We start from the raw sequence: 15,629 nt of genomic DNA on the forward strand, positions 1-15,629 counted from the left end.
ATGTTCTTTATAATGAAAATTCACTTAAACCAAGCCCTCTTTTGGTATAGCACAGAGCACTCGTCTCCAAACAAACTGGTAATTGATACAAGTCCCTTATCAGTCCTGTGATACTTAGCTTGCAGCTGTGAGGCAATTCACAGTCCTTTCACAAAGTGAAACACACTTTGCTCTGGTTTAGTTTCAAAGCAGGGAAAAATCAGCACACAAAAGGTCAAAGTCAGTAAAGCAGTCACGAAACACAAGGATCAGATAATCCTCCACAATGGCCAAACCCACAGGCTGCTCTTTATAGCAGCCTCACTAATGACCACAGCCCCACCCAACCACAGGTGGCCTCATTTTCTTTGATAATAATCTCTCAGTTGTTGTTGCCTATGCATCGCTCTCCGCATGCGTGGCTGTATCATTAACTCTTGTTCTGAATCCAAGGAGGAGCTAGATAATTGATCTCCTTCTGAGCTGTCTGCCACCCTCTCCTCCCTATCACTCATGTCTTCTTGGTTAGAGGAGCCTTCATCAGCAGATTCCACCGGGGGGGCAAAACAGGCCTGCAGCATGTGGATGTCTCCCCCACATCCACAGTCCTTGGGGCAGGAGCTGGGCCAGAGCTAACCACAACAGAAACATAGAAGATTGACGGCAGAAAAAGACCTCATGGTCCATCTAGTCTGCCTTTATACTATTTCCTGTATTTTATCATAGGGTGGATATATATTTATCCCAGACATATTTAAAATTCAGTTACTGTGGATTTCGCAACCACGTCTGCTGGGAGTTTGTTCCAAGGATCTACTACTCTTTCAGTAAAATAATATTTTCTCATGTTGCTTTTGATCTTTCCCCCAACTAACCTCAGATTGTGCCCCCTTGTTCTTGTGTTCACTTTCCTATTAAAAACACTTCCCTCCTGGACCTTATTTAACCCTTTAACATATTTAAATGTTTCGATCATGTCCCCCCTTTTCCTTCTGTCCTCCAGACTATACAGATTGAGTTCATGAAGTCTTTCCTGATACGTTTTATGCTTAAGACCTTCCACCATTTTTGGACCCCTTCAATTTTAACCCTATTTTTTTGTAGGTGAGGTGTCCAGAACTGGACACAGTATTCCAAATGGGGTCTCACCAGCGCTCTATACGGCGGGATCAAGTTCTGGGCCCAGAATCCCAAATTTAGCTTGCCACCCACAGGGGGGTGAAAATATTCCGTCCATAATCTTGCAGTACTTGGCTTATTTGCAATAGACTTGGCCATGCCAAACTCCGCCTCCCTACCTGTTAGTGCCTTAAAGTGACGTGTCCTAGCCCAGGTGAGCAGTCTGCAACAGGTGAGGATAGGCAGAATGGCTTGATTCCTGAGAGGTGGTCATATTCTCCTCCTGAGCCCAGGTCTGCGTCTTTTATGATCCATGCCACGTTGGAACGGTGGAAGGATGCCCTGGTCACCTGTTTCAGGTAGGAATCATTTCTGGCCTTTTCGATTCAGAGCCATCCTGGGCAAATATTTGGGAATAGCGCAAGAAGGGGGTTATCAAATTTATAGGTGGCAATTGCACCACGGTCTACAAAAACTCTACAAAAAGAGTGCCTAGGAAGTTGGGCAGAATAAAAATTGAATAAATAGATAAACACTCTGCAAAGTCAACAGAGGACAACCAATCTCTTGAAACGTCTTTAAAATCCTCTCCCCTAAATTGAAGTCTTTTAAAATCCTCCCCCCTAATTTGAAGACTTAGAGGATTTTTTCTTCTTCACATGGTTATCTTAATAATAACAAAGAGTTGGAAAGGGGCCTTAAAGGTCTTCTAGTCCAACCCCCTTGTTCATGCAGGGAAACCCTATATCATTTCAGACAAAGGGTTGTCCAATCTCGTCTTAAAATCCTCCAGTGTCGGAGCGTTCACAACTTCTGGAGGCAAGGAGTTCCGCTGGTGAATTGTTCTCCCTGTTGGGAAATTTGTCCTGAATTTTAGGTTGCTTCTCTCCTTGATTAATTTCCATCCATTGCTTCTTGTTCAACCCTCAGGTGCTTTGGAGAATCGGTTGACCCCCTCTTCTCTGAGGCAGCCTCTTAGATTTTGGTACACCGCGATCGTATCACCCCTAGTCCTTATCATTAAATCGTTTTCTGGGTCACAGATATGGCGAAAACACACCAAGGAACCAATTATTTTATTTATTTATTTTTATTTATTAGATTTGTATGCCGCCCCTCTCCGTAGACTCGGGGCGGCTCACAACACAATAAAACAGTTCATGACAAATCTAATAATTTACAATTTAAAATATTTTAAAAAACCCATTATTAAGCAGACATACCTACAAACATACCATACATAAATTATATAGGCCCGGGGGAAATATCTCAGTTCCCCCATGCCTGACGACAAAGGTGGGTTTTGAAGAGTTTACGAAAGGCAAGGAGGGTAGGGGCAGTTCTAATCTCTGGGGGGAGCTGGTTCCAGTGAGTCGGGGCCGCCACAGAGAAGGCTCTTCCCCTGGGGCCCGCCAACTGACATTGTTTAATTGACGGGATCCGGAGAAGGCCCACTCTGTGGGACCTAATCGGTCGCTGGGATTCGTGCGGCAGAAGGAGGTCTCGGAGCCTCTCTCTCAAAAAATGGGAATATTGAGATCTTCAATCCTAGATGAGAAAGTCACTCCAATATGAATATACAGACCAGTCATTCAATGACCAGTTTATTTACCTGGGCACAGACCTAGCTTGGCAACCCCGCAGATGTACAAGCTAAGAATGGTGGTTTATTGCAATGGCTCAGCGCCCATGTATTAGGCCCACGTGGAAGTTGTCCTGTATAGTCCCGAAGAGAGGTGAGCTGCAAATGGGGGGGGAAATCGATGTATCTTTCTCCACTGTTCCATCCAAAGGACGGAGAAGTTATATGACGTCCAAATTCCCTTCCCTTCCTCCTCTTACTTTTTTTTTGGATGTGAACGCCTGATTAACCTTTGCTAGAAGGACAAGCGATTAGATTGTTCTGGGTTGTACATTGTACGTTGCTTTACCGTACCAACAACTCTTGGCTGGTGGGGGAAAAGTTGTGCATTGCTCCGTGGCGGGCTGTGGATTTCACACGCAACCTGAACGTGTTTCATCCGAGATTTTAATTTGGAAGTTTCATGGGACGCTTTCTCAGCTCTTGCGGACACCCCCTCTTGGAATCCTGGTCCAATTGTTTTGCAATTTTGGCTGCTTGGCCGATCCCCTGATAAGGTTCGGTATTTAGGTACAGTGGTATCTCTACTTACTTACTTACTTACTTACTTACTTACTTACTTACTTACTTACTTACTTACCTACTTACTTACTTACTTACTTATTTATTTGATTTGTATGCCGCCCCTCTCCGCAGACTCGGGGCGGCTAACAACAATAAAAAGACAACATAAACAAATCTAATATTAAAAAATCTAAAAACCCCAATTTAAGAGATCAGTCATACATACAGTCATACCATACATAAATTTTATAAGCCTAGGGGAAGGGAATATTTCAATTCCCCCATGCCTGACGACAGAGGTGGGTTTTAAGGAGCTTACGAAAGGCAAGGAGGGTGGGGGCAACTCTGATATCTGTGGGGAGTTGGTTCCATAGGGTCGGGGCCGCCACAGAGAAGGCTCTTCCCCTGGGTCCCGCCAAACGACATTGTTTAGTCGACGGGACCCGGAGAAGGCCAACTCTGTGGGACCTAACTGGTCGCTGGGAATGCGGCATTCAGTTTTGGTCACCACAATGCAAAAAGGATGTTGGGACTCTAGAAAAAGTGCAGAGAAGAGAGACAAAGATTATTAGGGGACTGGAGGCTAAAACATATGAAGAACAGTTGCAGGAATAGGGTATTTCTAGTTTGATAAAAAGAAGGACCAGGAGGGACATGATAGCAGTCTTGATGATGAGAAAAAACTAGTAGTACAAAATTATACTATATTATATTATATTATATTATATTAATTATATTATATTATATTAATTATATTATATTATATTAATTATATTATTATATTATTATATTATATTATATTATATTAATTATATTATATTATATTATTATTATATTATTTATTTATTTATTGGATTTGTATGCCGCCCCTCTCCAGAGACTCGGGGCAGCTAACAGCGACAATAAAACAGTGTACAATAGTAATTTGGTATTAGAAATGATTAAAAATCCATTAATATAAAAACCAAACATACATACATACATACCATGCATAGAATTTTAAGGCCTAGGGGGAAAGAGTATCTCAATTCCCCCATGCCTGGCGGCAGAGGTGGGTTTTAAGTTGTTTACGAAAGGCAAGGAGGGTGGGGGCAGTTCTAATCTCTGGGGGGAGTTGGTTCCAGAGGGCCGGGGCCGCCACAGAGAAGGCTCTTCCCCTGGGTCCTGCCAGGCGACATTGCTTAGTTGACGGGACCTGGAGAAGATCAACTCTGTGGGACCTAACTGGTAGCTGGGATTCGTGCAGCAGAAGGCGGTCCCTGAGGTTATATTTATTATATTATATTATATTATATTATATTATATTATATTATATTATATTATATTATATTATATTATATTATATTATATTATATTATATTATATAGTATAATATACATTGCTCAAAAAAATAAAGGGAACACTCAGAAATATTCTCACTGAATACTTTGTTCTGTACAGAGTTGAATGTGCTGACAACAAAATGAAATTGATTGACGATCAGTGTTGCTTCCTAAGTGGACAATTTGATTTCACAGAAGTTTGATTTACTCGGAGTTATAGTCTGTTGTTTAAGTGTTCCCTATATGTTTTTGAGCAGTATAGTATAATAATATAGTATTATATTATTATATTATTATACTATACTATATTACTTCACCAGAAGAGCCCTTCACTCCTCCACTCTAAATAGAATTCCCTATGAGACTAGACTTTCAATCTTGGGCCTAGAAAGTTTAGAACTAAGACGCCTTAAACAAGATCTAAGTATTGCCCACAAGATCATATGCTGCAACGTCCTGCCTGTCGGCAACTACTTCAGCTTCAACCACAACAACACAAGAGCACACAACAGATTTAAACTTCATATTAACCTTCAGTAACCGAGTTGTCGAAGCGTGGAACTCATTACCGGACTCCATAGTGTCATCCCCAAACCCCCAACACTTTACCCTTAGATTATCTATGGTTGACCTATCCAGATTCCTAAGAGGTCAGTAAGGGGCGAGTACAAGTGCACTATTGCTCTCCTATATCTCCTATATCTTTCTTCTATTCCTATATCTCTTCTTCTATTCTTTCATTGATATGTTCTGTTACTATATCTTCTTTTCTATTCTTTCTTAGATATATTTTATTATGAGTATCTCCTCTATAACCTTCATCATGTATTTTACTATGTGTATATAGATATATACCCACTAAAACCCTCATTGTGTATTGGACAAAATAAATAAATAAATATATTATTATTGTACACAGGATTCCCCAACTTCCATGGATCCTGGCATGCCTAGACCAAGACCTGGTTGAGCTGACAGCTGAGGAAGATGAAGATGTAATTAGATAAACCCTCAAGTTGATGTCTTTGTTCAAGAAAGATCCATCCTTCAGTTGACGGTTGGTTGGTCCTTCCACTAGGAGATGAAAGTCTAGTTTCTAGATCTTTGGTTGCACCAATCATGAAGGCCAAAAGCAAAGGAACCAAACGTCGGAACGCGGTCACCGAGGAGACTTTAGGCCAAGAACCCACCCGGAGTAGAGACGACCTTCTGAAATATTCGCGACGCAAGGAGAAGAGGAACAAGGAAAGCCCAAAGGTGACCTCCAAACCTCCTTGGAGCAGCAAGGATCGGCGCCTGCGGAGGCTGGAGAGCAACGAACGGGAGCGGCAACGCATGCACAAACTCAACAACGCCTTCCAAGCGTTGAGAGAAGTCATCCCGCACGTCCGAGCCGAGAACAAGCTCTCCAAAATCGAGACCCTCACCTTGGCCAAGAACTACATTAAATCCCTCACGTCCACCATTGTCAGGATGTCCAACGGACACCACCCGGTGATTGAAGGCACGGGCTCCGAAGGCAAGTCCAAACTCTACGAACACTATCAGCAGCAGTGCGAGGAAGGGGATGAGCCCAAAGAGCAGCTTGAGAAGTACTCCACCCAAATTCATAGCTTCAGAAAAGGCAGCTAAAACTGGCTGCACATCTGCAGTTGTCTTCCAAGGTCCAAGAAGACATCTAAACTATCAAGTGGACACATGTGACTTTTCTCCATAGTTTTTGCAAAATGGAAACCCGGTTTTGAACTTCTGATTTATGGTTGAATCTGGGCATGAACTCTTGAAGTATAGAGTCTTATAAGTCACATAGGGTCTCCAGCTTGTGTAGGGGATTGAGTTAGAAGACGTCCACGGTCCCTTCCAACTCTGATATTCTATTATAATCTATCCAGGTGTCTTTTTTATAGTTTAGTTTCTGAAAAAGTAAGATTTTTTTTAAAAAAAATCTTTAAAAAGGAAAAGAAGCCAATATTACTACAATGAATGTAAATGTTGTAAACTATGAGTTGTCCCATGCCAGGAAAATCCCACCGTATGGACTGCTGGTGAGACCCCATTTGGAATACTGTGTCCAGTTCTGGAGACCTCACCTACAAAAAGATATGGATAAAATTGAATGGGTCCAAAGACAGGCTACAAAAATGGTGGAAGGTCTTAAGCATCAAACGTATCAGGAAAGACTTAAGGAACTCAATCTGTATAGTCCGGAGGACAGAAGGGAAAGGGGGGACATGATCAAAACATTTAAATATGTTAAAGGGTTAAATAAGGTTTAGGAGGGAAGTGTTTTTAATAGGAAAGTGAACACAAGAACAAGGGGGCACAATCTGAGGTTAGTTGGAGGAAAGATCAAAAGCAACATGAGGAAATATTATTTTACTGAAAGAGTAGCAGATGCTTGGGACAAACTTCCAGCAGACGTGGTTGGTAAATCCACCATAACTGAATTTAAACATGCCTGGGATAAACATATATCCATCCTAAGATAAAATACAGGAAATAGTATAAGGGCAGACAAGATGGACCATGAGGTCTTTTTTTTGCCATCAATCTTCTATGGTTCTAAGATCTCCAGATCCAAGTTTAATTCCTATTAGTTGTGGCCCTTATGAGCCAATGTTAGTGTTAGCTCCTCAACATCTGGAGATCAATGAACCTCCACATTTTTGACTTTCAGCTCAAACTAGAGAAACTCACGTTAGTTGTTAGAATGTGTATGACTATTGTATAGGTGTTTTTAATTGATAAATCAGCAGGCAGAATGCTAGATGACAGTACAGTGTAGAAAAAAAGGGGCTTTAACACCATAAGCTTCTTTGGAATAAGGTCAAAATAACATTTCATTTCAACAGAAGTAGGTGCTTCAGGGTAGAACCACAGTAATGTATAGAGAGTCCATATTCCCTTGTCCCCGTTTTTAGCGTTTCAATCTACATAGTCTATGTTCTTGTATTTTAATAATTCAAAAAACCCATAAATAGCGTCTCGTTTAGCTGCCTGTATTTTGCAAGCTGACAGAAAAAATTATGTTTTCAATCAATTGAATTAAATAGTCAAGAGTCTTGGTCTTCAATTCTATTTTCTAGATAAGAACCGGGTGTTCAAGATTTTTTTTGCCTCTTCTCAAGAACCATTTTCCACTTACAAACCCCAATCTCTGAAACTGTAATCGGAAAAGGCGGAGAGAAGCCTCCGTGGGGCCTCTCTAGGAATCTCCTGGGAGGAAACAGGACTGGAAAAGGTGGGGAGAAGCCTCCATGGGGCCTCTGAAGGAATCTCCTGGGAGGAAACAGGGCCAGAAAAGATGGGGAGAAGCCTCTGTGGGGCCTCTCTAGGAATCTCCTGGGAGGAAACAGGGCCGGAAAAGGTGGGGAGAAGCCTCCATGGGGCCTTTGAAGGAATCTCCTGGGAGGAAACAGGGCCTGAAAAGACGGGGAGAAGCCTCCGTGGGGCCTCTCTAGAAATCTCCTTGGATGAAACAGGGCCTGAAAAGGCAGGGAGAAGCCTCCGTGGGGCCTCTGAAGGAATCTCCTGGGAGGAAACAGGGCTGGAAAAGGCAGGGGGAAGCCTCCATGGGGCCTCTCTAGGAATCTCCTGGGAGGAAACAGGGCCTCCACCCTCCCTGTGGTTTCCCCAATCGCACCCATTCTTTGCTTTTACATTGATTCCTATGGGAAAAATTGCTTCTTCTTACAAACTTAAGAACCTGGTCACGGAACGAATTAAGTTCATAAGTAGAGGTACCACCGTACTCTGAAAAAATACGGTAATTCTGTTTGGGAGCGAGATACAAAGTTGGGACAATTTGTCCAGGTATGACAGCCCCATCAGATCAGATTATCATTTCCAAACAAGCAACCCTCCCTTGCTTTGCCTCGGTGACATTCAAAATGTCCCCGTTTGCAGGAGAACAAAGCCATGGAAAAGTTGCACAAAGAATAGTTGGGAAAGGTCACCGCTGTTTACCGCTTTGGCAGAGGTGCCCTTGATCGAAGTCGAATCATCTGCATCACTTGGGACGAACAGGGGAAGCCCCATTCAACACAAACAATGGCGCCTTCGCCCGAGAACAAGAGGGTTGAAAGGCGGCTGCGGAGAACTCGAAACTCTTCCCCGGAGTTTGATCGCGCTTTGCATTGTTTCAAGTTCTCCCACTTAACAGAGACCTGGATTGTTCTCGGTTGGCATTTCGGGCGTGGATGTCAAACTGGATAAGGCCACATGACACTCGGCTGGATGAGGTCCAACAAGGCGGAGGGGAAGTCTGTACTGTGGTTTGGAGCCATCGGAAGTGGCATCCAGTTGGTCTCTAGAAAAATCCCCTTCTTGGTTGCTTTCCGTGGGATCAAGGAACACACTTTATTAAATTATTAGATTTGTTCTTACATTGTTCTTGTTATTGTTGTGAGCCGCCTTGAGTCTACGGAGAGGGGCAGCATACAAATCTAATAAATAATAATAATAATAATAATAACAACACTTAAGATCTTCCTTGGGGTAAAACCTTCTCTCTGTTCCAGAGTTGGAGGTTGCACACAGAATTTAACCCAGTTCTTCTACTGCTTCCAACCCTGATTCTTATATAGGTTCTTCTGGTTGATCAGCGGGCTGGACTTGAAGATCTCCAAGATCCCTTCCATCTTAATTTTAATGATAATAATTCTAATAATTAAATTTAATAATTCTAATAATTCTATTATATTGTTTTCTATTTCTATTCTATTATTATTCTATTCTATTTTCTATATTCTTCTATTTTCTATTCTATTATTATTCTATTTTCTATATTCTTTTATTTTCTATTCTATTATAATTCTATTATTACTCTACTCTACTGTTCTGTTCCGTTCCATCTCTACTCTACTTTATTATTCTATTCTTTAAAATACACTAACTCTGTAAATCGCTTAGAGAGGGCTTCGAATCACTGTGGAACGTGTTCTGTCGGGCTCTCTGGTAGACTCCTCCCAAAAATTCACAGGTACAAATTTCAGATATACACACACACGTTTGAAAATTCAAAACAATGTTCTTTATAATGAAAAGTCCCTTAAACTAAGCCCTCTTTTGGTATAGCAAAGAGCACTCGTCTCCAAACAAATTGGTAATTTGTACAAGTCCCTTATCAGTTCTGTGATACTTAGCTTGCAGCTGGGAGGCAATTCACAGTCCTTCTTCTTTCACAAAGTGACACACACTTTGCTCTGGTTTAGTTTCAAAGCGGGGAAAAATCAGCACACAAAAGGTCAAAGTCAGTAAAGCAGTCACAAAACACAACGATCAGATAATCCTCCACAATGGCCGCAGCCTCACTAATGACCACAGCCCCACCCAACCACAGGTGGCCTCATTTTCTTTGATAATAATCTCTCAGTTGTTGCTGCCTATGCATTGCTCTCTGCATGCGTGGCTGTATCATTAACTCTTGTTCCGAATCCAAGGAGGAGCTAGATAATTGATCTCCTTCTGAGCTGTCTGCCACACTTTCCTCCTCCCTGTCACTCATGTCATCTTGGCCAGAGGAGCCCTCATCAGCAGATTCCACAGGGGGCAAAACAGGCCTGCAGCATGTGGATGTCTCCCCTACATCCACAGACCTTGGGGCAGGAGCTGGGCCACAGCTAACCACAACAGGAACGGCATATAAGTCTAAGTGCTATTGCTAATCCCCCCCTCCCAAGTTGCCACAGTAAAGCAGGCCAAAGACCCCCCAACTCTGTTGGCTTCACGCCTGACACCAACCCAGGAACAATCGACAAAACCCACTTTGCACCAATGAAGCAGGTGAAGATATTACAGGATCCGTTTTCCACCTCGGTGCCAACCCAAACATCGCTCCGCTTGATCTCTGCAGAAGACACTTATGGGGCAGAGCAGAAAAACCAGTTTGGGAGGTTAAAAAAAAACCCTCACCCCCTTTTTCTTTTTTCAATTCTTTGGTGCATCTCGCTCGCCTCTCTTCCGGCTTGCAACCACCAGCTGAGATTTGACAGAGTAACTCAAGGCTCAAAAACCCTGCTTGTAAAATCAGGTTCGTGGTTTTTGGCTCCCCACCTGTTGCTCATTTGCAAAGCTAGGAATCCTGGAGGGCTGTTGTTGTGTGTGTGTATGTGTGGGGAAGGAATCCTGGCTGACACTTAACTACCCTACCCTAACTAATTTAAACACGACCTAAGCATAGCCCACAAAATCATCTGCTACAACGTCCTTCCTGTCAACGACTACTTCAGCCTCAACCACAACAACACAAAAGCACACTACAGGGACAAACTTACAGTAAACCGCTCTATACTCGATTGCAGGAAATACAACTTTAGTAACCGAGTAGTTGATGCCTGGAACTCACTCTGTATGTATCAGCATAATGTAAAATCGTTATTTTAAACTTTAATATTAGATTTGTTACTGTATATTGTTTTTATCATTGCTGTGAGCCGCCCCGAGTCTGCGGAGAGGGGCGGCATACAAATCTAATAAATAATAATAATAATTAATAATAATAATAATAACAACCCCAAAAACTATCCTTAGACTCTCCACTGTTGACCTCTCCCGATTCCTAAGAGGTCAGCAAGGGGCGTGGCATAAGTGCACCAGCGTGCCTTCCGTCCCCTGTCCTAATGTTTCTTTTTTAATAGTATCGTGTATATAAATATTATCACATCTTTATATACCTCCAATATGCACTTGACAAAACAAATAAATAAAATAAAAATAAAATAAAATTTAACTATCCCCTCCCCACTTCTGTGTAGAAAATATTGCCATATGATTTATATCCAGTTCCTTCTATATGGGGTGGAGGAAATGTTTATCATTTTAATTTGCATCACACTTTTATTATTTTTACAAATAATTCAAGGCAGTCAATATATGTGTGTATGTTTGGTTTTTAATAAGGGCTTTTACTAATTTAAATATGAGATTTGTTATATGCTGTTTTTTATTATTGTTGTTAGCCGCCCCGAGTCTACGGAGAGACTAATAAGTAAGTAAGTAAGTAAGTAAGTAAGTAAGTAAGTAAGTAAGTAAGTAAGTAAGTAAGTAAGTAAGTAAGTAAATAAATAAATATCCGACACTGCTTCCTCCTATTTTCCCAACAACAACCCTAAGAGGTGGATTGGAACAAGAGTTATTGGCCCAAAGTCAACCAGGCGTCTTTCATGGCTAAGGCGCAGTAGCAGGTTCGAATTGGTACGTTCGATGCCATTGTCCGAGTGAGATTTTGTGCGAATGTGCGCGCGACCCCCCAACCCCTCCCGTTTTGGCCTCCCATCCCAAAACAATTAAATTGAAAAGCAATGAAACATTGAAATGAAGAAATGAATTTTTTACAGTTTACATGTGATTTGATTTTATTGTCCCTCCTGGGCCATTTCTACATTTCGTTGGGTTTCGATTCTTGGCGTGGGTGAATTTTTATTTTAAGTGTACACGTACATTCTTGACTCCTCGTTCCTTAGCAGAGAAAATAAAACCCCGATCTGTGTCCTGAGTGATGGGGAAGATCAATGTTTGCTTGAATATTGAAAAAAATGTTAATATTTCATAAACGGGTGTCCAGGTATCAAGAGCCACTCTTGTCCCAATTTTTTCTGCCCCCCCCCCCCAGCAATAAATATAAAAATATCACTTTAAGAAACCAGCCATCGGTGCAAAAGGAAGCGTCCTGCTTTTAAAACAAAACAGCTATTTATCTCTCCCCCCGCAACCCGTTTTTTGAGAATGTGGTGCTTAAAACACATTCATCCCTCCTGTATTTCTTCCCTCCGTTGACTTGGGTGTCAGAGCTACGTATGTTAAAAGGAAAAGAAATGTAAAGATATTGATTTCCAATTAAAAATGGCTCTGCAACTGGGCCACGACATTGCCATCTCGCTCTCAAGAGGCAGCACTAGAGAAGATACACAACTGCTTTGGAAATTCCTTGTTTTGATTAAGGTCAACAGGACCCAGTAAGGAGGCAGGAGTGTCCTTCGCTTAGCTATGTTAGTGCACCTTGGAAGGAAGGAAGAAAGGAAGGAAGGAAGGAAGGAAGGAAAGGGAAAGAGAGTGATAGAAAGAAAGAAAAGGAAGGGAAAGAGAGGGAAAGAGTGATAAAGAAAGAGAAGGAAAAGAGGAAGGAAGGAAGTAAAGAGTGAGAGAAAGAAAGAAAAGGAAGGGAAAGAGAGTAAAAGAGTGATAAAGAAAGAGAAGGAAAAGAGGAAGGAAGGAAGGAAGGAAGAAAAGGGAAAGAGTGAGAGAAAGAAAGAAAAGGAAGGGAAAGAGAGTGAAAGAGTGAGAAAGAAAGAAAGAAAGAAAGAAAGAGAAGGAAAAGAGGAAGGAAAGAAGGGAAAGAAAGTGAGTGAGTGAGAGAAAGAAAAAAGAAAGTGAGTGAGTGAAAGAAAAGAGGGAGGGAAGACAGAGGAAGAAAGAAAGAAAAAGGAGAGGGAAGGAGAGAGTAAAGAAAGGAAGGAAGGAAGGAAAGAAAAGAGTGAGAGTTAGAGAAAGAAAGAAAAGGGAAAGAAAGTGAATGAATGAGTGAGAAAGGAAGAAGAGGAAGGAAAAAGAAGAGAAAGAAAGTGAGTGAGTGAGAGAAAGAAAGAAAAGGGAAAGCGATTGAATGAGAGAAAGAAAGAAGGTGGTAAGGAAGACAGGAAGAAAAAGAGAGAAAGAGAGAGGGAAGAAGGAAAGTAAAGAAAGAAAGGAAGGAGGGAGGGAAGGAAGGAAGGAAGGAAGGAAAATCAATCTATACATTTTTGAGTTGCTGCGCTTGAGAAACGGCTGTAAATCAACAGGCAAAAGGCAGCCATTGACCATTTTCACAGCTTCATTTCAGCCAGGGGTTGCCAGCTGCCAATCTTGGCTTTCAATCCCCCAGCTGTTAATTCTCTGCCAACTCTCATTGGGTAGAGGCATGTAGGACCCCCTGGGGCCTTTGAAGAAAACATATATATATAATTGCTTGCTGTAGAGTTAACTGACTGGCTCAGCTTATTCATGTCAAATCCCTTCAGGGAGGTTGGCCCGCCATAGATCAGGTCCAGCCTGTGGAACATCAAATGAAGGCAAGGATGGGGTCAAAGATACTCCCAGTGGGGACATACCATAGAAAGGGTTAATCGATCCTGATCTCCTACATGTTGGGTCATGTAGTAGCCAGCATAAACCAAAGTTTAGCTGATGGGGACGAATCCAGGGCTTCTGGAGAACATCAGGTTCCACCAGGCCTAGAGGAACACTGCAATAAATTAAAAGATTAAAAGAACAGCACAAGCAGAATTCACACACATACACACACACATATGCACACAAACATCCAGTTCCCCAATGAAGGGACGGGACATGCAGTCCCTTGGTTCAACTGTCTCCAAATAGATCTCCTCCAGCTTGTATCTTCTCCACTGGGCTGTAGGTATGGTGACTCTTAACTCCCAAAAAGTGGGGAATTCTGGGAGAACGCAACCACACACATCTGGGAGACACACACAACATCCCCCCACCTCCCAAGGTGGGAGCACTACTTCGACGAAGGTGGGGTCGACTCCCGCTGTCTTGCTGAAGGGATACAAGACGGAAGGGTCAATGGGCTTCATGCTCGGAGTTGACTCGGTCTCCTTCCACACTCGGGAGCGAGCGTTCAAAAACTAGTGTAGCTTCCGTGATCCCGGAGACGCGGAAATGAGCAGGAAGTGGAAACTTCCAGGACGAGTCAACACTGGACGCTGTTTCGGTCCAAGGCTTGGACGGCATCTACAAAAACGGTGGTTTGTGGCTGGGAGCTTCCGCGAATCTCTAAGCCGCCAGGGTCACCGGGAGAACTGCTGGGCGCATCCGGGGCGGCCATTTTGGTCCTTTCGGTCGAGTTTCCTCGTATGGTGATGTGTTCCCATCCTCCCTGCAAAGTCGGGGAATGGGAGGGAATAGAAACATAGAAACATAGAAGACTGACGGCAGAAAAAGACCTCATGGTCCATCTAGTCTGCCCTTATACTATTTCCTGTATTTTATCTTAGGATGGATAGATGTTTATCCCAGGCAGGTTTAAATTCAGTTACTGTGCATTTACCAACCATGTCTGCTGGAAGTTTGTTCCAAGGATCTACTACTCTTTCAGTCAAATAATATTTTCTCATGTCGCTTCTGATCTTTCCCCCAACTAACTTCAGATTGTGTCCCCTTGTTCTTGTGTTCACTTTCCTATTAAAAACACTTCCCTTCTTGACCTTATTTATCCCTTTAACATATTTAAATGTTTCGATCATGTCCCCCCTTTTCCTTCTGTCCTCCAGACTATAGAGATTGAGTTCATTAAGTCTTTCCTGATACGTTTTATACTTAAGACCTTCCACCATTCTTGTAGCCCGTCTTTGGACCCGTTCAATTTTGTCAAAATCCGTGATCAGCTGAGTGGGACGAAATGGGCCACAACATAGAAACATAGAAGACTGACGGCAGAAAAAGACCTCATGGTCCATCTAGTCTGCCCTTATACTATTTCCTGTATTTTATCTTAGCACAGATCTATTTTTATCCCAGGCATGTTTACATTCAGTTACTGTGGATTTACCAACCACGTCTCGCATCGCAAAACGCAATGCGAGCGGCCTCTGCATCACTGACAGTTTCCTCTTCGGCGCTAACGTCGGCGCAAGATGTAGCTTTCCATGCATGCGCAGCAAGTGAAATCTCGCACGAGGAGGCGCACAAGAGCGAGATTTTTGGCGATTTTCATGCATGGAAGAAAAAACCCGGCAAAAATTGCCAAAATTGCTGAGCATCTTTACATGAAATTTTGCTTGTTGTGCACGCACAGAAACAAAATCTCACACGGGGGTGTATATGCGCATGTCGGGGATGCGCAACTGTGCACACAAACTGAAAATCGCTACCGGAATGGAGCACCTGACTATTATGGTAGCGGCCCACTACTGCCCTACATGCGCGGCAGAGATCTAAAGACCACTTAATTGTAGGAAGTGCGCGCGCAAGCGTGGTGGAGCTAGGTTGGGGCGACGGCTGTGATGCCCGCAGAGAGGCTGTGCATGCCATCTATGGCACGTGTGCCATAGGTTCACCATCCC

The 15,629-nt window shown here is 42.6% G+C and overlaps 2 protein-coding genes across 2 annotated transcripts in view; one reads left to right on the forward strand and one right to left on the reverse strand.

The window, feature by feature from the left end:
* Window positions 1-1,432: 1,432 nt before the first annotated feature.
* Window positions 1,433-6,298, forward strand: BHLHA15 (basic helix-loop-helix family member a15). The gene is made up of 2 exons (XM_070761914.1): window positions 1,433-1,457; window positions 5,486-6,298. The coding sequence occupies exon 2, from the start codon at window positions 5,686-5,688 to the stop codon at window positions 6,196-6,198; it is 513 nt and encodes a 170-aa protein (XP_070618015.1). The 5' UTR covers window positions 1,433-1,457; window positions 5,486-5,685; the 3' UTR covers window positions 6,199-6,298.
* A 5,605-nt stretch (window positions 6,299-11,903) lies between these two features.
* The window catches only part of TECPR1 (tectonin beta-propeller repeat containing 1), a 45,789-nt gene continuing 42,063 nt past the window's right edge, over window positions 11,904-15,629 (reverse strand). The window contains exon 25 of the mRNA XM_070761254.1: window positions 11,904-14,443. Coding sequence (XP_070617355.1) covers window positions 14,258-14,443 — 186 coding nt within the window. The 3' untranslated portion in view covers window positions 11,904-14,257. The remainder of the gene's footprint in view (window positions 14,444-15,629) is intronic.

This window comes from Erythrolamprus reginae, chromosome 9 (assembly GCF_031021105.1).
Source record: "Erythrolamprus reginae isolate rEryReg1 chromosome 9, rEryReg1.hap1, whole genome shotgun sequence".
NCBI classification, from domain to species: Eukaryota; Metazoa; Chordata; class Lepidosauria; order Squamata; family Dipsadidae; genus Erythrolamprus; species Erythrolamprus reginae.

What these genes read in the sequence shown, in the direction of transcription:
- BHLHA15 (XM_070761914.1), top strand. Translation starts at nt 5,686, where the DNA reads ATGAAGGCCAAAAGCAAAGGAACCAAACGTCGGAACGCGGTCACCGAG.